This window comes from Nesoenas mayeri (assembly GCF_963082525.1).
Source record: "Nesoenas mayeri genome assembly, chromosome: 3".
In the NCBI taxonomy this organism is placed as follows: Eukaryota; Metazoa; Chordata; class Aves; order Columbiformes; family Columbidae; genus Nesoenas; species Nesoenas mayeri.
The window spans coordinates 52,601,764-52,627,741 of NC_137544.1; the positions used below are offsets into that span (position 1 = coordinate 52,601,764).

The following is a 25,978-nucleotide window of genomic DNA, read 5'->3' on the forward strand; positions in this document are numbered from 1 at the left end:
AAGAAATATCTTAGAACTGCATATGAGGCACGTATAATTTAAAAAGAGCATAACATGCCACATTATAATAAATGAAAGAACAGCCAGAATTCTGCCTTAAAACGTCCTCCATCCAAGGGAAACCAGAAGTTAAATTTTAACACCAGTGGAAACAATCCTATTTTTTATTTTTTCTCTATTGACAAAGACATTTTCTCCACATTTCTAATTCTGTCAAATTAAGTGTTTTTCATTTTTGTTTTATATTTACAAATAGAAACTGACAAGCCACTAAGTGAGATTTATTGCTTTCTTTCCTGTACCTGACTGCCCTTCCCAGCAGGGTAAGGAATGAATATTTCAGTGCAAAAGCAGGAAACGAGAGCAGAAAAATGAACAGGGACAGGCTCTTTACTGCTCTTCAGAGCACTGAATAGAAATCCTTTCAGTGTAACAAATGTTGATTTAGGTTTAAAGTGATCCGCTAACAAAAGAGAACTCTCTTAGAAAAACTTGTTCCAATATCTTCTTCCCTGAAAGACAATCCTGGATTTTTCCTCTGTTCGCATTTGTTTTATTTTTACAATGAAAGATGTTACAAAAGTTGTGGCACTCCACCTGACATACCTGAAACAGGGTAAGCTGAATTCTTTCACCACCTTCAAAAGCAAGTGATACGACACTTAGGTGTCTTATTATTTGAAATAATTTCCTATAACATATTTTCAGTGTCTATGACACCTGGATAAGTTACCCAGCTGCTGGCATTAATTCAGCAGTAATTACTGGTTTTGCAATTACGGTAACTTTGACACTAGCAGATGCTTTTGAGTTTAATTTCAGTCAGTCCTCACTCCTGGCTGAGTCAACACAGTTATTATTTATCTATGCTACAAGGTGAGGTGACATTTTATAACACTTCTGGAAATCAGTGTTGCCATGAGTCACATCAGTGTGGTAGCCAGTACCAACAGAAGGAGCCCAATGGACTTCATTTGGAACCTTCACAGCTGTAGTAATAATTATTGTACACCCAGATCCAGAAGTGCCAGGAGCATGTTTTGAGCACTTCCCCAGGAAACAGACTGTGTCCAGGACCAACTTGCTGCTCTGGGCCAGCCCCGGTCCTGCTGGACCTCAGAAGAGCACACAAAAAATTCAACACCAATGCATGAGCTCATCTCCAGCCAAGGGCTGTACCCAACCTCCTGTCTTCCTACCAGGATACAGAAGAGGACAGAGCACTAAAAATGAACAGCACCACTCAAGGCTACACCTACAGTGGTCAAAGACAAGCCAGAGCTAATCAACACGGCTGCTCCAGAGTCAGCATCATGCTTATCAGAACTCTGACATTTAGGAGGGCTTTCTGGTTTGCAAGCATACCATGAGACTCAAAGCACCTTTCCCCATCTATACTACGTTGTCCAGAGCTAGTAAGCTTACCCAGCCCCCTAGACCAGAGGGTCACTGATGGCTGAATGGAGGGAGCATGGCTCTCCTGGGGCTACACCACCCTGGAGCTCAGAGGCTTGGCTGCAAGGGGGAAGTTGCTCTACAGAGGCCAGGGGATGCTTCCATGTTAAACACCCTAAAACTGGAGTGTCAAACTCATTTTCACAGGGCTCCACATCAGCCTCGTGGTTGCCTTCAAAAGGCCGAATGAAATTTAAGGACCGTATAAATGTAGTTGCCTTAAACCTCCCACACTGCCGGTGCTGCCCCAGCCCAATCCCACAACAGGGGCATCCCAGGCATGGTTCGCCGAGGCAGAGAATAGCTGACCATGAGCTGGGACTGTAATTCAGCACCGTTTCTGTAAAAGCACAGTGAAGGAAAATATCCGTGCTTTAGCTCCTTTACAAAGAACGGTTTGTCACACCTTCACACGAGAATTTTGACTGGGCAGAGCAGCATTTTATTTCATTGAGAACTGAGACGAGCCCCTCCTCCCCGGAGATGAGCAAACCGGGACTGGTGGGGTTTCCATCCCAGCGGGATGCCGGCAGAGGGAGCACAAGTTCAGCTGTTACGCAGCACAGCCAAGGGGCATCTTGGGTTTAAAAGATGTCAGAAAAGATGTCAGAAATCCCAGGAAAAGGACTAATTTTAAAAAAAAAAAACTTTGGTAAATAATCTCAGGTGCTCTCTCACTAATTCTCAAAGCAGCACTAGTTCTCATACAAATCTCTCCCTCACACATATAAACAATATCACAGCTGTATAAAGCAGGAGAAACATTACATTCAAAAATAATGACAACCTGCAGCCATCCCCACAATCCTGCTTAGCATCTACTGTCATACAGTGCTGGGCACATAACATGTTAAAAGACAAATGTTTTTCAGTGGAGAGGGCCTGGAAAATACAGGTCCTATAGTAAAAGGGTCTTTCTATTCCAATCTAAGACTGAAACAGCCACAGGGTATTATTTATAACGAGCTCTTCAGTACAGGAATTCAAAAGCTTGTATATGACACATCTGTGAGAGCTGCGGGCACCAGAGAGTTCAAACATTGTGAAAGCTCTTGGCACCCAAGACGATGTGGTGATTCAAGAAGGTGCACAGAAGTTTCCAGCAGCTTTTGAAAACCATGATTGTAGAAGTATGCAAATAACCTCACTGGAGAGATGCAGGCAGCTGGTGGTATCTGAGAGCAACAACTCTATCTCACCTGCAAACTGCTAGAGCAGCAGGTGTCTTTTTCACAACATGAAAAATAGGTAAGCTTTTCGACCCAGAATACTCCAGAATGTTGGTGACCAGCTTGTAGAAGCAAATCCACTTTCAAAAGATGCTTATTATAAAAATTAGATTACATTTCTGAAAAAAAAAAACAAACAAACCCTTCTTTCATCCAATTAGCCTTTTTTTGTTTCACTGATGGGAAGAAAATTAATTTTCTTTTCTAGTTGATGGTTGTACCAAAGAAGTCACATAGTACCATCAAGAGTCCCTCCCTGTAGAAAAGACCGTACAGAACTTAATCAAATGGAAGTAACTGGATTAGTGAGAGATTTCCAGATTTAATCCAAATGTACATAGCAACAAGCACAAACCCCCTCAAGTTATCAGCAGTAGCTAACTCATGTAATTACTTCAGTTGCTTTTTAACTAAAGAATTTCTAACTAGATCCATTGTGTTTCAAAATCTTATTTTAGGATGGCCTGTAATGAACAGTACAAACTAGCAGAAAGAAGGCGAGATATGAAACAAAGAAACACTAACATACACACCTGACTTGCACTTTAAAATTGGAGTGAAGGAATAAATTGCTAAATAACTGCAGAACTGAAAAATCATAAAGGAAGAGTTTGTTCCAGTTATATTTAGTTATTTCCTCTTGTGCTATTATTGTGTATTTTAAGATTGCTCACATAGACATAAACTCCAAGAACTGTTTAACATGAAGAACATTTAGACCACAAAAGTAGCTGCTAATTTATCTACTAATGTCAAGAAAGCATTAGTTTTTTAAAAGTGTATGTGTCCTTCTACAATTAGAAGCTTATCTACAATCCATTAGTACCTGGAAAGCCCATGAACTGACCATTTAATAATATCTCTGTCGTGATAATTCAAGAAAAGTTGGTCATTAATGTAGTAAACAAATTTTAACGATTACCTGTGAGAAAAGAAATTTGTTATGAAAAAAAGCTTTTGAGAATTCCTCACCCCGAACTCAGAGCAGCCTTAACTGTTCAAGAGGAGCAATACATAGCATGCACAATGAGTAATGAGTTGGATTTGCTGCATATGTGCAGATCAACTGCACGCTGGCAGCTGGCACCTGAGACCCAGACCACAGGTAACAAGTGTCACAGCTACAAAAGCTGTGCTCAAATCTTAGAGATTCTGAAATCCCACACCACCCTAAGCAAATAAATTATGAAACAGCTTGGTGTCACTAAATCGCTGTCAAAGATTTGGGATGCCAGTCTTGTGTCCTGTCAGCAACAGAAAGCCTGGAGTACCAGGTCTCCAGTCAAATGAAGCACGTGTTTCTAGCAAGGGCAGATAGCAAGCTTGCAGGCATTAAAAAAGTCAGCAACCCATGACAGAAGAGCTATTGGAAGTTTTAAATATCTGTTTTCACCTGTTATCCACATAACTGGAACAGGATACTAACCCACTATGGTACGTCCTGCTCTGAACAACAGGCAGTGCTGTAAGAGGCACCATACAACTGAAAGATGAACAGACGCTACCACCACTGAAAACCTCCTTCCCATGACCACTCCACCCACAACAAGAAAAACCAAACCAAAACAAAAACCAACAAACTTCAGACTTGCAGAAGTTCGATATTCAAACACTTGGATGCTGTTGCGAGACACTGTCAGCCCTAGAGGCAACTTGTAGACTAACACCAGACAAGGATGTCAAGAGCACAAAACAGGTCGTGTATTTAGTGCTCAGGTCTTCTACAGTAAAGGAAGATGACACGTGTATTTGAAAATCTATTGGATGTAAGTAAATACAAATGGAATTTAAAATATGGTATATACAATGGAAACTCATTACATTGTGAAGCAATACAGAAAACATCTGTATGTCATCTTAGAGGTCTGTGTTTTTCCTGATTAAGGAAACAGCTGCCTTAGTAAAATTACTCATATCCACCGGTAATGAAAAGTATCTTTTAGCACAGTTCCTCTGTTAAGCCACAAGCATCTGCTTCCTAATTTTCTTTTTATTTAATCTTGTGTACGCAGTCCAAGTGCTGTAACAACAAATTTAAATAGCTGCCTCATTTTACATCTTGCAAGCTATCATATCTACACAAAGAATAGTGTTTTGCATATGAAACTCTCCTTTCAAGCAGATGACCATGGAGAGGTGATTTGCAACACCATCTGTGTAAAAAGAGGGGGTGGGGTGGAGGACGCTAATAAACTTTGCATGGTGAATCAATAAGTACATCCTTAATGTAGTATAAAGTGCTAACAGAAGATTCATTCCTGGCCTTGTAAATTCAGCTGTATCTTTTAATTCCAATACCATTAAGTACATCAGAGTGGTGCCTTCACTCGAAAGTACAGTCCTAGACCACAGTGGCAGGCACAGAAAAGGCTAAAATCATTCTGTGTAGGTAAAGGATGTTCTGTTTGCTTTTTTAATATTAACAGCAAATGGAGAGATGTTTGTTTCAGCCAGTGTTACATGATACTTGTAAGTTTGTTCCAGCTGTTAATGGAGTGAGTTTTAAAAGATGCTTATCAAATATACAAGTATAAAAACAGGAACAGGATACCAAGAATGCATACTTCAATTGTTCTGCTAATTTTTATTCTAATTTCATTTATTCATTTCAATATTTTACTCCAACATCAGAATAATAGCTTAATGAAACAACTCTCAGCAGTTGGAATCAAAACGGTCCTTGGACAAAAAGTTCCATGGCTCAGGATCTCTCACATCCTGCCATCTTCCTTGAGCGGACCAAATGGGTACCTGCAGAGCAAACTTGGTCAGCTCACCAAGCCAATGGGAAATACCTAATCTATATTTTTGTTCTTGTCCCCCTCAAAAAGATGGTCTTCCTCGATCACCACATAGTCTCCATCTGACACCATCACAGGTATTTTAAATCAGGTATTTATGACCCTCAGAGGACAGTCCTCAAATGGTTAAAATTTATGCTGACAATGTTCTCACACTAGGTAGGACAGAATAGGTCTTTTTCAGCCAACTCAGGGTTTGTTCCTCTTGGAAAGAGTTACACCTGTTATCGTAAAGCAATTGTTGTGGGTCTGCATGCAAAGTGCTCCAGACAGCCAAGAGGCTGTGTTTTCATGAAGCTCTAACCGCACGTTCACAGAGTCAGAGAGCAGCTGAGGTTGGAAGGGACCTGTGGAAGGAACTCATCTGGTCCAACCCACCTGGCTCCAGCAGGGCCACTTAGAGCCAGTTGCCCAGGACCATATCCAGATGGCTTCTGAATATTTTTAAGGACGGAGACTCCACGATCTCTCTGGGCAGCCTGTGCCAGTGCTCAGTCACCCTCAGCATTTGGGCATGTACAGGATGGTATCATAGTGTAGTCCTAAGTGACTTTTGTCCTACAGCTTCAGTAGATACTGAAACAAACTATTTATCAACAACAGTCTCCTCTTCTAAAGCAGCGATGGTCTGCTTTAGAACAAAGCAAGCGGTAAACTAATAATAAAAAAAAGAACAACTAATAACTAGTGAATTACATGCAATGCAGGTGACAAAAGGATTATGGCAAGGAACAGAGCAGGATGAGAATCCAAATGGACAAGTTTTAATACTGAAGTTTTAAAAATAAGTCATGATGTTGGGCACATGATTACAGAGTTCCAGGCTTTACACAGTCTTCATTAAACAGAAAAAGCTTAAGGGGTATCATCTGCATTGAAGTTTACTCTAATATTCTTTACCAGAGATTCTCTCTTCCTCTTCACACACAGGCAATTCCACTGACTGTTAATTTGATGTGTTCATCGATACAAGAAGAATAAATTAAAAACTACTCTTTCAGAGTGTTTCTTCTGTTCTTTAAACGTATATCAAATATAATGAGTATTTGCTGAAAATTAATGTTGTGTTTTAAGGCTGTCCCATGTTTAAGCAGTAAAGCACTTATTTTAATCATTATACTAGGATTGAAGCCAACAGAAATTTCCTTATTTTGGGATCTCAGATATTGGAAAAATCATAAATATCTTAAAAAAAAAATAAAACTATCACAAGTCCAAAGACAGTACCAACTGTCCCTCTGTTAGATTTACAGCATGGATCACTTAGGAACAAGCCATTTGATCATAAAATTCTCTCATCAATCTTTCTCTGCCACCAGCAGCTACAGACTACTTCTGTTTCACTTTCATGTATATGGAAAAGGAAACCAGAGTTTTATCCATTCCCGCCCTAATGCTTCAGTGGTGTCTCAGATTACAAGTAAATGTTAATAACTGTCACAACTACTAACATCATAGAAAGGACTTCTTTCATTTGTTTTTGTAAATTCCATTAAAAACAATGGGATCAAGAGGTGCCATTTGGGAAAATTCAGCTTGGATTTGCAACTATGCAAACACCTTAGCTTGACTCCATGACAAGGTGAGCTTTGTAACACTAGCAGTTGCATTGGTGATAGTTTCTATGAAGTCATTTTTTCAGGGGAGAGGAGCATGATCAAATTTAGCACACTCTACAGGTTCCTTCCTCCACAAGACCTCTGATACAGCATCAAACTTGTTATTTATACAAGTAATGTAACAAGAAAATTTATTTTGTATAGCAGGAAAAGAAGATGACAGTTTCTTAGCTCGGTGCTTTCTTATTGTTGAGATTTCTCTGAAAGACAATAGTCACTGAATTGTCTGATGAATAATGGGCACAGGCAAAATAAGCCTAGATGAAGTACTTCTGTATTTTCCTTAAGTTCAGCATAAGAAACGTGAACTCTCGTAGTTCTTTTCATGTCAGGCAAACAGGAGGCTTCAAGAGAGAACTATGATTTAAGAAGCTGCTTTTATATTGTAAGTTAAATCATCAGGCAGACTGATTCAATTCCTTTCTGTTTACTGTAAGACTATTTCTCTTACTGGACAAGCCATAAAACTGAAGTGACTAAAATATAAGGAGGCAAGCAGACATTTCCAATTCTTAAGAGTCAGAAACAAGTGCTCTGACTGAAAAGCAGTGTTGCCAGCAAGTCATAAATTTATGAGCAATTCAACTGCTTCTCTGAATTCCCCGCAGTTAAACTTCAAAATCATCCCTATAGATAAATAGACATAAGATGTTACCTCTGAAGATTAACATCATTTTTTAATGCAGTGTATATTTGGAGAAAATAATGGTTAGAAGTATTAAAAAAGATTTCAGGTATGCATATTAGCATATATAGGTATCATTATATTGCTTTCCATCCCCCCTCTTGAAGAAAGAAAGAAAAAAAGACATGACAGTCATAAAAAATCTCTTGGTTTTTATCAAAACTCACGAGATGGCTTTAGTGTTTTATTTTACTGTTTGACTGAACACTTCACACAGCCATTCCTAGAGAGAATACTTCATAGGTTTCACTATATTATTTTTATATTTGATAGTATGTAAATCAAAACATCACAGTACCTTAACTGTAATTTTAAGTTGGAAACAGATCTAAAAAAGTCTTAAAATTATGATTTAGAAAAGGGGCATCTTAGCACCAGTTCCACTGATGACTTCTATTGCCAACTGTCATAGTTCATCAACAAAAAACTGGTTAAGCCAAGAGGAGTTCCTCACTATCTCAGTAAATCTTTACTTTTGGCCTAGGGCCAGTTGATAAGCATATTAACTTAACACACAACCTTCAAGGAAATCAGAAAGGATGGTGGCATTTAACATCTGAGTATGTCTGCCCAGACATGCTGAACACCATCCCCATAGCCTCCTGCACCAGTGTGGCAATGGTTGCCCAGAGAATCTCAGCAGTTACTGAGCTTGCCAGGAATCAGGAAGATTATTTGTTCTTCCCTCTAGAATGTAAATGAAAATAAACGCAACTCTGGAGAGAAAGGACTGAGCAGAGACTGAATGATATTTCTAAGAGATACCCTACAAGTAGCAAATGCTGATGAGAAGGTTTGAGTTATTCACTGTTTTTGCATGATAAAAGGAAAAAGATTGAAATTGTCTGTATACTATGAATAGTGTTTTTTTAAGAACAAGTTGGGAAAAATAGCATCCTTTAAGAAATGGCATTGTGAGCTGCTGACTTTGTTCTGCAGCTGTTGGTTTGAAGAAAACAAAAAAGAGTTTTCAAAGAAAAATGGAAGAGAATGAATTTCACAGCATATCCTTTTCACATGATGATCCTGAGGATCTACTGGACTGTAAAATTATCTAGTCATGCTTGCAAAAATTAAGGACAACTTGCCCCTCAAGGGACAACACGACTTTAAATCACTAAACTGGACTGAACCAGCTTCCAAAAACAACTAGTGAGGTTATTTTGCTTAGACTGCAAAAGCAGCTGACTGCCTAAAGGCTGAAGAAAAGAAACAAACCAGACACATCTAGTTCTTCAGATTAGCTAGTCACAGAGCCCTTCTGGTAGTTCAGTGCATCTGAATTGTAAGAAACTACGGAACTGGCCCTTGATGCCAGAAGGAAGATTGCTTTTTGGTGGTTCAAGGTTGACTCCACTCCAGTAACACTGCTGCTGGAACCATCTTCCTTGTTTGCTCTGGAGTTTTGTCAGTTTTACATAGGGTTGGGTTTTTTGGATGTTAAAATAAACATTTGAGCCTTCATGTAGCTGAATGAGAAGAATCACTTCATACTGTACTGTCTAAATTAGCTACTATTCGAAGGAAATATCAAGGTCAGGCAGGTTAACATACACAAGCAAAGGTGTTTCAGTGCAGAATATCAGAAGTGAACACATCAAGCAAAATCCAAATTCGTCAGAATATCCTACCACTTTCTGACCTCTCTTACATCTTACGCTTTACTGGAAAGTTAATCAGTAAGATAGCTGACCAGATAACACCTGTGGGAATACAAAAGTATAATACCTGTTGACAAAAGACTCGCAATGTAAACAGCTAGGAAACTGAACCCGATGTTGAAATACACCCTAAACTAACTTTCCTTGGGGAAAGCAAATAAGATTAATATAAATGACTGGCACTATGTATCACTCCTATTTTTCACCTTTCAAATCTTCAAGTGATTTTGTTCATCCTCTTCTTGGTCTTTAACTTAAGAAAATTTTGCAGCTTTCCCATTTCTGTGTGCTTAGCCCTATGCAACATAGCACTTACATTCACTGACTTGAGGAAAACCAAGGATTTGTCTTTCAAATGCTTCATGACAGCTCTGTTTAGGAGCAATCACCTGCCAAAAACCCAAATTCCCCTTGGCATCTGTTGTGCTGGAAGTGGCACAGGTTTTTTCATGCGAACATCTTTTCCAAATTCCTTCTCAGTCATTTGCACATCAGGTGCAAATCCAGTCTGCGTATGGCAGAGGAAGCTTTTGGCAGAGGAGAGGCAGGAACTACACTCATTTATCAACCACAACATTTATCAACATTATTCAACTGTTGCATTTTTACAAACAAATGGCACACAAATAGCATGTGGATTCCCGCCACTTTCAAAGGACCTGGTGAAAAGCTCCCTCCTTGTCTTTCCTTTCCAATCTTTCAGATTTCTGTTGTTGGAAAAGCACAAACAATAGATCCTGCCAAAAAAAATACACAGGCCAATTAGCACTCCCCATATATTGACCCCAAGAGTTCACACTAACTTAAAGCCAGTAAACCTAGTTTATATCTGTTTCAAATTTGATCTGCTGAGCAAGATGTATTGCTAAATCCAAAGCAGACTAAAAGGATATCTGTTTCTTCTGCAGCAAAGATGCCATTATCTGTACCTATTGCTGGAGGCGTGAAGGGCATGCAAGAATAGCAATGATGTCTCCTTCTGATTTCAGGCATTCAATTTTTGCAATGATTTTCACTTAGCTTGAAGCAGCAGGACTTGTACGTGGCACAAAATGGTGCTTTGTAACAAATCTCTAATGTGATCCTTCAGACAGCGAACTGAATCAGGAACTTTCCCAACTTCATTATTAATTTCTATTCACTTGATCTGTATTTAAAATACTTAGAATTAATTAATACTTACATATTTTTTAGTAGAAATAATTTAAATTTTTGCAAAAATATACAAAAGTAGAAGGATTCTCTGCTGAAGTTAGATTTGGGAATCTTAGTAGTTGCCAACAAAATTAAAAACACAGGAAACTTCTACTGGATGGTTTATGATTTATCTTTTCTAAGCTAATAAGGAGAGGATGTTATCATCTACTTAATGAAAAGTAACCTCTAGATCAGACTCAGTCTATGGAGACAGAATAGACTGGAATCTTAAAAAAAAAAAATAGCTAAATGTTGTGAAAGATTTAGACAAAAAAAATGAAGCGTTAATTCATGCTGAGAGTAAAAAGCAGGTACACACTGGTTTTGCCTGTACTTTTTTGGGAAAAAAATTCAACATGATGATTCAGTAACATTTATTAGTTATCAACTAATTGAGCTTTTATGTCATATTCACAGAGAGAATATACCTTCCCAAATATTTTATATAGCCTAGATTTAAAGAAGGGTAAATTAATGTTGATCTATTCCTACTGTCAGCACTAAGATATTTTTATGTTGCTTTCATTTGTAGAAATAAGTGAAATTCTTGGCTGTGAAATTATATGTAAGAATTATTCTTTAGATATGGATAGTATATTTGCAACAATCTCAACATTGCTCAACAAATGGCTCCACAGAACCACATATTTAACCATATATTGTACATTTTCTACTAACTCTTCGGGCAATATGTTTCTACTCCCTTTTTATTCTCCTTTATTATCGCAATTGCATTTGGTGCTGCTAAATGATAGAACTGAATACTGAAATAAATGAGATAAATGTCTTGGAGACTGAATTCCTTTGCAGGTGCATGGTGACTCTGGACAGACTGTTAATAGCATATAATTTCTTCTGTATGGTATATTAACCTACATTGAAAGAATTCTTCTTTCAGGTATATCTAGAGCCGCTGCTGAAAAGGAAAGCACCCACACTAGTATTTCTGGTAGGCATGCCTTCTCCAACTGTTTTGTAGAACCACAATCAAGTGAAGCTGTAGGAGCTGGTTGAGAGCCAAATCCTCAGAACAAACAAACCAGCTCCCTCTTAGCTGCATGAATTCTGCTTAATAATATAGCTCATGAGCTCATGTCAAAGACACCAGCTGTTACAATCACAATCAGATATTACTTAGCTCTCATTATCATCCATTCTCCTTTCTAACAGTTTACCAGCTTCAGCATCAGACTACAGTAGGCTGGAGGTGAGCAGGGATTTTTGTTAAAATTAATGTAGTGACCAATAAAGCATTTTGATTTAGTTATTTCTAAAGTCAATGCACAAATGCAAAAAAAAAAAAAAGTCAAGTAAGCTTGCCACGGGGCAAACCATTTTTTTTTGTTGTTGTTTTGAAGAAACTCTCCAAACAAACAAACTCCTTTCAGTTATGCAAAAGCAAAACCACTAAAAGTGAAGAATGTGGTTGCATACAGGTCAGCATTCTAAACTCATATTTCTCAGACCAAAATCAGGGCTCTGGCTCCCAGTTTCATAGTAGGCTTAGTTATAGCAGCTACAGCAGACCATCACCATAGCTGCTCTGTCCCCCTGCTGTAGATATTCACCATGATGACAGGCATCTGAAAGAGAAACTGCTGAACTCCAGCAGGTAGCAATTCACTGAATGAATGTAAATTACCACTATTTTCACTTTACCTTAGTAGAGTAGCCCGAGGGACTCTATTATGAGGCACAAAAATTGCTGTTGATGGCAGGTGATTGTGTGCCTGGTGTAGAGGTGGTAGAGGCTCCATAGGGCTTCACGTACTTAGAGCTACCTATGTATACATGATATCAGTAACTCCAAAGCAGAGAGGGAAGAGAAGGAAAAACAATAAGCAAAATTTGAAATAAGTGCAAGGCTGGAAATCAGCATGTCTGTTACTATTCTTTGAAGTTTCCACAGCATAAGGTATGGGGCCAGCTTGAGAGGCAGAGTTGCAGAGCAGCTGAGCACGTAGCATCGGGAGAAAGGGGACAGGAGCATTAGGAACAAGGAAGCTTTTGGAGTACAGGGAACCTATTGAAGAGAGATGGGTTTCATCAACAGTGACAGTGTAATTGTACTGCAGCAACTTAAGGGACAGAAACAGAAGACTGAAGGGCAGCCTGCTTGGAACAGCAGAGGAAGAGTCTTCATCAACAAAAATCTCAGGAGTCAAGGTTATCTCCAGAATAGGAATCCATAGGGATTCTGTAGTATATTTTGATGCAGCTAGAACAGAAAGAGAACAGCATTAGATCTATTACTGAAATACTAATGGAGATTACAGACTCTGATTGTGGGAAACAGAGGAGATTTTCAACCCTTCTCTGTCCCTGAGCAGGTTGTTAAGATATAAACCGTGCTTTTATACACTATAATGACAGTTTCTTGCAGAAACTCAAAGTCTATAAGAGAAAAAGTAGCTCTTGACTTAGCTTGACATATTACTGTCTAACAGGGGCCACATGCTCCAGTTCAACATGCTGTCATAAACAAAAGGTTCACTTTGATAATGTTTAAGTTTCGAAAGAGAATCAAGAAGACCAACTGAAACAAGCTTAGAAAGGAAGACCCACATGGGTAAAATGCTTGGAGGTGACTTGAAGGATAAAAAATGAAGTTCAGAGTCCTAAGACTGTCAAATCAAAAAGCTCAGATGACTTCTATCTTCTTTTGGTACGACTGTAAAGAAGGTAAAGTAAATGTATACTAAGACAAATTAAGGAATACAAAACCGCGTAATGTCTGATAAAAATGAAACAAATCATCAAGACCATTTCGGAGCTCTAAAGGAACTAAAACATGACACCACTGAAGTACTGATGTATCACTTTAAGTGGCAGCAGATGGATGGTAGGTGGCAAATAGGACCCAAATCTGAAAACAGGGCTGCAGAAAACTACAGGCAATTGCAGTCTGCTAGTTTTCTACCAAACACAGAATTCTACAGTCCGTGGAGATGCTCAAGGAGGAGTTAAGTGGCATTCACATAGAAGTGATCAAGCTGATACAGTATGCCTGGAGTTTCAAACAGCATTAGAGATCAAGCTTCCAAGACATAAAAGGAAAAGTCCTCTTGTTAATTACTGTCAAGTTAAGTGAAAGGAAGTGGGAGATAAAACAGACGGTCAATTATCACAATGGTGAGATAAGATCCCCAAGGCATCTATGCTGGAGCTTACACTCCTGATTTGCAGAAACAGGCCAATACCTTTGTATAGGTGACAAACTTCATCCTCCTCCTATTCAAGATTGCTAAATGATGCATTATATGGTTTTGATTTATGAAATTTAAATATGCTCTATGGAGGGAGACCTCTACAAGAGAGGGGAGACAGATAAAAATAGCTTTGGCTACATTCTGGAGAATGTCTTTGCAATATATGAAGTCAGCAATGTTTTGTGGTCAGCCTGGCAAAAACAGCTCTAAATCAATAGCATCTGTATCATTATTTCACGTCTGCTCCTCATTAGTAAGACAGCACTACCACCACTGATGGATGGTTGTTTTAAGTGGGCAATGATTTGGTCTGAAGTCAGACAGGAGGCCAAGATCATCAAGTGAGGTTGAACAGTGGTACTGTAACTCCTATTCTAAATGCAAATATAGACTAATCACGTGATACGTCATCACTTTTATTTCCTCTTTTTTTTTTTCTTTTTTCACTTCTAATTAACAGTTGGTAGAGAGTAATAGATGAAACTCAGAAACTCCAGCATTTATCATCATGAAGAACAGTTTGTTGTTGGTTTTTTGTTTGTTTGGGGTTTTTTTGGTTTTTGGTTTTGTGTGTGTGGTTTGGTTTTGTTTTTTTTTAATCTCTTTATCCTGTGAGGGATAGATTTGTTAGATTTGTTTTCCTTCTCACTGCTAGGGTGAAAAAAAAAACAAACCTGTCACATTTCTGCCTCACACCATGGAGAGAAATGGCAATATGAACATCATCATCAACTTTATTTTGTCTTCATCTGGTGAAGACAACTATCCTAAGTCCTAGAAAATAGAAGGTTATATTATGCAGGAAGAACAGCTGCTGAAAATATTATAGCTCTGGGGAAAAAAATTACTCATCCCATTCAAAACATGGAAAAGCTTCAAAGGAATCTGGGAACTTACCAGCTGGATCTGAAACTCACATGTTCCTTATTCACTTCAGAGCATCTTGTATTTACTTCTTTGCTACTCATACAAACAGCCTATTTAATGTATCCTAGACTGTGGAACCAACTTTCATGTAAACCAGTTCCCTAATTAAACACCTTTAGCAGTACCTATAAGAACCAGCTGTCAGTAAACCAGAAGGGCTAGTCAGATCAGTCTTTAGGCTTGTGTATTCTTTAAAAGCAGCGCCACACATTTACTACGACTTTCAGCACCAGGATCACTGTTACTCCCAACAGTGCAGATGACAGTGCTCAGAAATAATGTTCGTCATATCCATGAATTCCAAGAAAGGTCTTAGCTGTTGCTAGAGGACACAGTGTTGTCCTCCTCCAAAAGTTAACAAATTATCTCCTTCTACGACTACATTTGGAAGCGTGCCTTAAGTAAGAGGCAAAAAACCAAAATCATCTGGGCCTGTGAATGGGGCATTTGTTCCACGCAATACTCTCGACCCTTGGTATACCAGAATCTTACATCAGACTCCTAAGTACCGCAAAGCATTTGTAAAACTAGTCTCTCCCTTACTAGACATCTTTTTTTCCTGTACAAAACCAAAAAACCATCATGTATCAAGTTGCTTAGAAAAGTAATCACATGTCTACTAATTAATTCAGGTTTAATTTAAACAAAATGATCCAAGAAAGCTTGTAAATAAATCTGTCCTGTTCCTATGGGTTAAACTTACCATATTACAGGCTTGCCAGATGCTTTCATACAAATACAGGGAAAAAAAAAAAGTCAATACTAGCACCGCTTTAAAGAAACCAGGTTTATTTTTGATAATGCATCGTAGCCACTGACTCATGGAAAAGTACCAAGGAAACATTCACATGTAATATTACTGTGAGGGACTTCAAACAAAAAGATGCAGTCCTTCAAAATTACCTTGAAATCAAGTTGTATGGTATTTGTAGCTGTTTTACAAATGAAGTTGATATTTGACCGGAATTATTTCTAGTTTAGGTTTAAATAGCAATCATAAAATACTAAAAAATGTGACTTAAAGTGTGTGACACTGTCCCAGCACTTATAGACATCTCTTTTTAATTCTAGTAAGGCAGAAATTCTAGGACATTTAACATAATGCATCTCATAGCTCTAATTGCAAGTAAGCACCACACAGTTATCAAGAGGCAAAGTATTCAATTTGTTCATTTTAAAAATTATTCACATTGGTGCCTTTATCTAAATGAATGTAAACGGGATGTTTTAGGAAGTACTTAGTAAGATAGGACATTCTTTAATCATGATTAGTTAAGACTTACAAATGATTATGGAACATACAATATCTTGCAGCTCTGGATCATTAACCATGGAAATGTAATTCAGAAGTACAAACAATAATTATTTTCGTCACTCCTCTAACTGAAACACAGCTTTCTTTAATTAAGATCTTGATAAGTGAGTACAGCTAACATAAGATTTTTAAATAGTTAATCTGATAAAGAACAAAATGAGCTTTTAAACTGAGAGAGCCTAATCCTCCAAACAGCCTGCATACAGGTTGTTCCACTTCCTTATGAACACCCCCTAATATAATGGACTAAAAGATGATGGCAGATATATTTTCTGTGGAGCCCTCAGTCCTTTCCTGCCAGCAGCACCGGTGAAGGACAGACCCACACAATGTGGGAGATCTCACACTGCTGCAAGGATGCTCCATCCTCAGGGTGGCTGCATCCCGCCCCTCCGGCTGGCTATTGCTTCAGTGTTTGAATTTAGGAGACAAATTGGGAAGTTTCCTCAAATTTCATAAAGGCAGAGTATTTTTAAGAGATCCCCAAGGAAGCACGGTGGCTTGCACTCTCAAAGGCACTAGGGACAACTGCTTAGGAATACCATTCTCTCTCAGACAGCAGAGGTCTATCAAATAGCATGGATGGTGTCGATGGTGTCTTCCCCAGCCTGCAAGAAGTCAAGACCCTTCTTAATCATACACATCATCTTTGTGTTGAGGAGCCCATTTTACTTTCGGTAATGAGTCCATTCATTTTTAGAATGGACATTAGCATCCAGTATCACCAACATTCCACAGCAATGAGTTCCACTTAATTATATACTGCGTGAAATACCACTTAAATGTTTCCTCATTCCATCTGTACAATAGAGTTTTACTTAAACACCAGCGTTGCTACCAATCTAGTCCAGGGGATGGTGGTAAAACTTCCTCTCTCAAGATGAAGAAGTGGTTGAGAAGGAATGACTACATGTTGTTTAGGAGCAAGAGAGACCACACATTAACAGACACAAGATATAAACCATCAACCATCAACCATATGAAACCAATAGGACTGATGACAAATGGTTCAAGCATTTCTTGGCAGACAACTGCCGCTTGATGTTATGGCTCATGTGCAGTCATCTACCAGCTCGCTGTCTGCCCAAGAAGCATCCTCTGCTTCTGTCAGAACCAGTTAATTAAAATGCAGCAATAGGTTATACTGGAAAAGTTCACTTCTGTTTGCAAGAAGTAGATCTGCAGTGAAAGATACAACTATTTAATCACAGAAGGAAGAGCTTTCAATTCTAGACACCCTTAGATATGCTTATTTCTGGTTGCTGAGTTACTGTAGGAGGACAAGCGATTTTCTTCAAGAGTCAGAGATTAAATGCTAAGTAAAACAATGTTTAGTAAAGATCAAGAAGCCAGCAACCAAGCACCTCTCAATTTTTTTCATTACTGTTAAGTGCGAATTTGAAATGAGTATAAGTGCATTTTTTTTCCAGAAAATTATAAGGCAGTTAAAATATTAAAAACTGTATATTTTAAAACATTACTGTCTTTTCAATGCCACCTACACTCAGGACAGGACCACAGTAAATAAACAGGTAAGTCTACTTAAAACGTAAAAATGTCAGAGGAATATTGTCTCCTTCTAACTGCTTTGCCAGGCTAATGACCCAACAGTACTTACTAAGACAGCTTTAACATGATGATAAATTTTAACAAAAACCAACACGCACACCATAGAATTTAATTTAAAGTGACATGTTGAAAACAGAGCTTTCCACAGTATTTGGGAAATTTCCATATGAAAGAAAATTATACATCTTCAAGGGTTTGTGGGGTTTCCACCAGTATTTGCTTTGGATTTAAAGAAATCCAATGATAAATTCAACTTACAGTTAAAGAGTATTAACTTACATTAAGACTACAATAAAATACTAGTATAATCCAGAGACAGAAATAAGAATTTAAATGAGTAAGATTAAATACTTTCAAAGTGCCTAGCTAAAAATTTAAAATATCACAGTACCTGTGACTTAGCACAGCCTTCTGCAAATATATTACACAAATGATTGCATTAGTCAAAGCTCTTAGATTACATTGCTTCTTCATCCTCGCCAGAAACCATGACAGACAATAGAGATTAATGGGCTATTCATGCTTTAAAGACATTCACAGGTACTGGTTTACCAGTTATCTTTTTGCTCTTAAGATGTCTTTTCCATGTGAGTTGAAGATTCAGCTCAGAAAGGTCCACAGAAATATAGTTTAAAGAGTTAAAGAATATGCTCCAAAACAGTTTGTGAAACAGGTACACAATACAACAAATCCACTAATACCATGGCACAGGAACTCCATAATTATACACTATAGCATGAAGCACAGTAACAATGTCTGGGTATGGTTTCAACTCAGGAAAAAAAAAAATATATAATATAACACTTTAAGATTTATATAAAACAACAGTAGGAGAAGCAAGAAAATCCATTGGACAGGTCTCTGCTATACAATCCATTTTCAAAGTTCTAAACCACTTTAATTCTGATAAATAAAATTACTAAACTAGAAGTTAACTATTTATCTAGATTATGATATTTCAGATAAACCGTGTGGAAATACCTTACCTCTTCGCCTGAGAGATAGTAAGCTGAAAGGAGTCCACCAACAAACCGAATGTTCACTTCAAATACCGAAATTTCAGCATTCTGTTGAAATATACAAACATAGTTTTATTCCCTGCTACTTTCTGTACACTTTTGCTTGTTTTTGTCCTTTTTTATATACATGCAGGTATTAAGCTACAACAACTGTAAATAGTAAAACACAGATGTAAGGAAAGCCAACATTAGTGAACTTTAGAGCATTTTAAAGTATTTTCTCTCTTCTTCATGTTAACAAAATATCCTCTCCATTACCCTTATCCTGTTTAACTTCTCATTCTTTCCACTTGGACAGAAGGCATACTCTAAATCCACATATCTAAGTGCTTCCTTGCAGATGAATCAGCATTCACATACAAAAAGTGCTCTTGGATGATAAGTCCCACACGACCTCACCTCACACTCTCTCTTCTCACACACTGCATGACAAGTTCTTGATCAGAAATGTCGTATCAAGAGTTTTCTTGCTTCAGTCAAAATGCAGGTATTTAGTTGAAAGGCTGATCTACTTAAGTTTCTTAATTTTTACTTTTTTATGTAATACTACTTCTTACATTTTTGTTTTTCTGTAGAAAAATGATACCCAACAGTCTTCTAAACCTTTGGGTACATAAATAAGTTGTTTGACTTTTGTGTGTTCTGGGTTGTTCTTGCATCTATTGAGTTGTTTTTCCATTTTCTAGCTGCTGACATACACTATAGCTATATTCAGTTTAAATCAATGCATTGTGGAGCTGCGGGATTTTCTTCCAAAGGGCTTGCAGGCTTTTCTCATTCAGCTTGTTTTTGTACCTTTCCAGCTTAAATGTTCAGATGTGAGTTTATGTAGGAGGGAAGAACTCGTGGTACTCTGATTAAGGGAAGGTATCTAGACACATTGCAGAGAGTAGTTCAGTGTTTCACCAGTTGTAAAGGTACAGACTTCAAAAAACAGTCATTGACTTGCTGCAATACTTGTCCACTTACCCTCAGTCATTTAAATTTTCTCCACTAAAAACTATTCTGCACCTCCCCCTCTGAAAACTGAGGATATAATTTCAATTGGTCTGATTGATATTTAATTCATATAGTACATATGTGTGTGTCTGTGCAGTTTTATTATATACACAAGCACAATTCAAAGGGGCAGTCAAAGTAAAGCCCTCACACATCTGCTTATTGAAAAATCGCATCTGGCATCACGTATTAAGACTACAAACTGAAAAAGTTATCTTCCTGTCTTGCACTGTTGAGAATATAACATTTTTCCAAGTTGATTTTAAACTGTACCAAAACTCTGCAGTTTCTCCTCACTCACTGCTCTCCCAATACTGGTCTACTCATACGCTTTCTGAAAGAAACTACCAAAGGAAGAAAAGAAAAATATATATATATACATATATAAAAAGGGGGCTGAATTTGTGTTTCCAAAATTAATCTGATATTTCTGCTTCCAAGTGTTCATCATTGCCCCGCTGAATCCAGCAAGAAGGTGAATTAAGTAACTGGAAACAGGTATTCACTTCAACTTTAACCAGTGCCATTTCTGTGCATTTCTTTTTATTAAACCATGGAATATGGTTACCTGGGGAGATGGATATAAAAACACCAGAATCCTCTAGAAATCAGCACTAACCAGACAGTACAGCTGTTCAACTGCTAAGCAGGTTACCTGTGTTGGAACTCTACAATAACTAATTTACCTTAACTAAATCCAATGAATAAAACAGCTTGTAGAGAACTGATCTATCTTAAGAAAGGCTGATCTGACTGAAGAAAGGATCATTAAAGAATTGATAGGGGCAGCTTCTCTTCCCTGGAACTTGAGCTACCTGAAACTCCTATCAATAATATTTTACTTGAGAACCTTCTTCAGAGTTCAGGTTCTTTCCATTTCAGCCTTGAGCCTCAGCACATGCCAAGAACTTCTCTTTGATGTGGGAAAGCTGAAGTTGTAAAGAAGTAGGTGTTAGACAAGGAAATGAGTTAATCAGATATTCCAGACACTTGTATTTTCTGTAATGATTGAATTAAATTAGTTTTTGATTTTGAATGGCCTGAAGTAAATTGAAGGATATACGAGTGCAATATTTTGTCTCTAGAACTTTACCTCTTGCCTTTCTGGATTTAATATGCCACTTAACTCACAAACTATTGCTGTCTTTCAAGGAATGCAAAGGCCCTTTAAGAAAAGCTCAGTATGTATGTGCTGACGTCTACTTCTGGAATTCAGTCAGAGACAAAAAGAATACTTTAAAGTAATGTGAATAAAGATTTTACTATTGAACCGCAAAGATTAATTGCACTGTAATCCTGAACATTTGCTGAAGTGGTGATCTTGCAGGACATTTCTTGAAAGTAACCATTGTTGTAAGGTTATCAGATTTCCAGTCTTCACCTGCAGACATTTTGAACCTTTGTTTGAAACCCTCCTCTCTTACTAAAACGTTCAGACAAATCACTGAAGCAGATGTAATTAATGGAAGGGACAGACGTTTCATTAATGGTAGATTTGGAAGCTATATGCTTGGCTATTCTTAAACACATTATACCAGGCTAGCAGTATTTGCAGAAAGCACAGAAATGATAGTAATTTGCAAAACAGTTAAAGAATTTTTATAACTTCATGTCAAAAGAAACATTCATCTCCACATGGAAAGCTCATGTGAGGTAGTCTGTCAAGAAAAGTGAACTTGTCCTAAAGCAGCATATTTCTACTACTCCACATTACCCTTCTTTCTAGTTTGATTTCTAATTTTTTTCATTGTTTTTATTACGTTTTTAAGATGCCACACCCTGATCATTACCCTCTTTTCATATTTTTAATCATCATCCATATACAGTTTGCATAAATAAGTCTGCATAGTACTACTCAGCTGTCAAATCCTAAGTAAGCAACATTATTTTTTGTTTTGCCTTCAGATCCAGCTGTACAGGAATACCTTATGATCCATTTAATGGTACCAAAATAGATAGGGAAAATCTTTATCTGGACTTATGCAAGTTTCTACTTCAGCAGCTGAAGAGGCCAGAATTATTTTATTTTTTGTATTTCAAGTTTAGCCTTCTCTTTCAAACCACCACTGCATCATTACACAGCAGGTCTGAGAAGTGCTTGAATTAATTCTATTCTACCTAATGGAACTTTTGTAAAGAGAAGTGACTAGATGTACTTGTTTTTAAAAGATTATGATGTTCCTTTTGTAAGATCCCAAGTATATAAGAAGGCTCTGAGCAACTGGATAGATATAATTTCTAATTTTACAGTCTTTTCATTAGTACTTCAATTAGACTGTGTGGCCATGCGCTGCGTATGACAATATCTGAAAATACCTCTGTTAGTGTACATCTGTGCTAAGCTCTTTTGTTCCTATGCAATACCATCTTGCTCTAGCTGCTGATTTTGGAGGCTGCGCTTTTATAGAGGATTCTGAAAATATGTAGATACTTGGGAAACTGATATGTGTATTGGGAACAACAGATTTTTCTTTTACTACCAGGAGTTTTATGCTAATTGAAGTATGTGAGTAATTTGGTCCTTCACCTTACATTTAACTGATAATTTATCACTCATTATTTGATCCTTTGATAAGTGAATCATAAATGGGATAGTCCAAGTACCATACAAATTGTGACTGCTGCTCACTATACTTCGAGAAACAGAAAACCAAAAGCAATGTATGTATCCATTACATGATGCAAGAGCAAAACTGTGACAACTTTATGGAATTTCCTCTGGTTTTCTTGATTAGCTTCGAAAGGCAAAACTATTTTTTGACAAAGAGATGTGATATCCTTTACATTGCTGGCTAGAGACAGACCAAAGTGAACCTATTTACATATGGAAAGACTGCTCTTTCAAACTCGGGCTATGCAAATAAAGAAGCTTCCATAATCAAAGGACAAAACAGCCCAGTGTTGCTACATTTTGTCTTGACAAGAGACATGCTGAAAGAAGGTTTTTTTAAGTGAGAGAAGAACCATTGCTCAATACTCAGAAGCACTCTAGAAGCTGCAGAACCTGGTGGTTTTAACTAGGAAACCTGTTAAACTATCTCCTTTTAAAGAAAGGGAGGCTGACTATACCATAGGAATCTCCATCTTCAAAAAAACAACAAATACTAACAAACGGGGGCAAGGGGAAAGTAATAAAGCAGTACCCAGAGTTACACTGATTCATGTTACTCTGCATTTGTATTTTTATTTGCAAACTTATGACAGGGTCAATCTGATCTTAGCTGTACCTCACCACATCACTTCCCTCACCCTTCTGTAAACTGGAGGAATAAGTCTACAACTGGCAAATTGCTGAAGCTTCAACCAGCTGTGGTTGAATTCAATGTTGAAAGCACTATTCAGACAACAAAACTACTGTCAGCTGGGCTCTCCTGAAGCCCTTGCTCTATTGGAGTCCAGATTCCCAAAAATCAGTATTCACATCCTGGATTATTTCCTTAATGCATCTCTTTCCTGCAAGTTGTCCTCTCCACAAATTTGTAGACCAAGGCCAAAACAATTTCTGCCTATGTTTTCTTACGGGAAGTCACCCTCACTTATAAACACAACATTTGAAATACAACCCAATATTACTTATCTAGTATCAGCTTCCACCTGGCACTCATCAGCTCTGCTACTTGCTCTGCCATTCATCATTCAATTGGAGAAAATACTGCGTGTTCTTTATGTGGATGATGTATTCACAATAATCAAGTCACATTAATTTCTATTTGATTAAGAGCTTCTTCTCTTAGTTTCCATAAAGATACAGATAAGGCCTCAAATCCTACCAAATAATTTGTTTCAATCTTCTTCATTGCAGATTCTTTCCAAAACTTCGGTTCTCCTGTTCTTGTTTCATCAGGAATGTAATAGAACTTCAGTCACTCCATCTACACTTCCATCTATTGCTCCTATGTACAGGAAATATAGTAACTCTCATGTCCTGCAGGTTATTGAGCTGTGCAAGAGAAGGCCAGGGACCCTACACTGAACAATGATGAATATAATTCTCAGTATAATTCTGTAGATCATTCTAGATTAAATTATGGACACAAAGGGCCCAGATTTAAAGTGAAATGAGAAAGACTTGTAATTATTATTACTATTAAATAGTAATATCTTCCTGTTGAAGCACAAAGATTGGAAACAACAACAAATTTTGGCATTTTTAAGCAGCCCAGAAAGTATAATAGAGATATGAAGAGTACTACAATAGCTCACTTTAAGCTACTGTAATTGCAAAACATTTTAATTACTTGCAATTGTGGGGAAAAAGTTTCATTCATATTCCACAGATGAAATTTAGTGGCAGCTCGCTAGCATACTCGGTTCCCATAGACAACAGAAACCATTTTAGCAGCCTTTTTATTTCAAGTGTCAAAGCCTGATTATTGCATAACCTACTATTTAACCTTGCTCAAGTCCCCACATGGCAAACTGTAAGACCTTAAACAGGCACAAAAATAGAGTGTTACTGAAGGCATTAACGAACTCTAGTAGCAAAAGAACTGTATTTAATAATGCATTTCCAGGATCTCCTTTTAGCCCATCAAAATAACCTTATTCATAATCAAAACAAAATCAAGACACGTTGAAGTCTGGCATTTAGAGCATACTAACAAGTTATGCTGAAAACTAATAAACAAATAGTCTCACAAAACAAAGAACCATTTTCAACTGCTGGCTTTCTTAACCTGCCTCACAGACCCACTATACATTTACTTGAAGTCCATTTACTCGAACCTCCCACATGCCTTTTCCTTTTTTTTTAATAGGGAAGTTATCCTGTTTCAAATTGTTATATTAGGAAACTTTCTAATTTTCTCACTTAATGAGAAAAAAAACCCACTAAGAATAAAGCACCAAAAAAACATCTGCCTCCAAGTCAGAACATTAGGTTATAGAATGTTAAATATAATTACAAGTCAATCATAATACCTACACTTTCAGAGCAGTAGCAACTGCCATGGGCAGGGACACCTTCCACTAGATGAGGTTGCTCAGAGCCCCATCCAACCTGGCCTTGAACACTTCCATGGATGGGGCATCCACAGCTTCTCTGGGCAGCCTGTTCCAGTGCCTCACCACCCTCACGGTGAAGAATCCCTTCCTTATAGCTCATTTAAATCTATCCTCTTTCACTTTAAAGCCATTACCCCTTGTCCTGTCACTACATGCCCTGGTAAAAAGCCCTCTCCAGCCTCTTGTAGGCCCCCTTAAGGAACTGGAAGGCTCCTAGAAGGTCTCCTCGGAGCCTCCTCCAAATTCTCCCAAATTCACCCAAATTCTCTCAGTCTGCCCTCATAGGAGAGATGCTCCAGCCTCTGATAATTTTTGTGACCCTCTCTCCAACAGGTCCATGTCTTTCCTGTGCCGAGGGCTCCAGAGCCGGATGCAGGACTCCAGCTGAGGTCTCACCAGAGCACAGGGGCAGAATCACTTCCCTTGACCTGCTGGCTACGCTTCTTTTGATGCAGCCCATGATACAGGATTCTGAAAGTCTGTCCTGTTACTGACTGCCACACCACAGAGCGTTTTGAGCTAAAGATAAAGGCTGGAAGCATTAATAATTGGATTTTAATAATATTTGCTATTCTGGGATCTTGGAAAAGGGCTATGTTGATCTATATATGGCATCAAAGATAAACATAATTTCAAGTTTCCATACTTTTTCCAGGTTTTTTCCATTTCCCAAAATAGTAGACATATTACATGCAAAACTTCTACATTGCATGAAGCTGCACACAAAGTTTCTTTAAAAGATAACCAAATGTGCAAAGCTAAGTACAAAGACTAAAATTAGAACTGGTAAGTAAGCCTTCAAGCTTCAGGGTGGGTTATAAAAATCAGATACATTGACTGATTGGCCTCTGTAAACAGCTTTGCTTAAGAATGCTGGCAGGACACAAGACTGAATGCTTCTTTGCTGTCTTACACATTCCCTTCTCTTTATGCAGTTCCCCAACTCATTTTAGTACCTATCTTTGAGAGCAAATAATGAAACGCTCTTCATACTTGCCCCATAGGACAACAGCAATGCTTTCCTAGGTTGATCCATCGTGTGATGAGACAGACGCACAATGAGTCAGTGCTCACACAAAATCTCAACTAAAGTCAACTGAATTATATCCACATAGACAGAGCCATTGCACAGACTGCTGCCACTTTCATCTGAACGAGCAACTGTAACTTCCTGACATCCTTCGTTTTGACCAAAAATAGAGAGGGCTGAGGCAAACAAAGCAAAGTCCACTAACAGCCAACATGAAGGTTATTTTAGGTTGGATTCAAATTCACCTTTAAGAAATCCT

The 25,978-nt window shown here is 37.9% G+C and overlaps 1 protein-coding gene across 1 annotated transcript in view; it reads right to left on the reverse strand.

The window, feature by feature from the left end:
• Positions 1-25,978, reverse strand: part of MAN1A1 (mannosidase alpha class 1A member 1) — a gene marked incomplete at its 5' end in the record, with an annotated part of 145,033 nt that overhangs the window by 66,631 nt on the left and 52,424 nt on the right. The window contains one exon of the mRNA XM_080340985.1: positions 18,654-18,734. Within this exon, the coding sequence (XP_080197111.1) occupies positions 18,654-18,734 (81 nt within the window). The remainder of the gene's footprint in view (positions 1-18,653; positions 18,735-25,978) is intronic.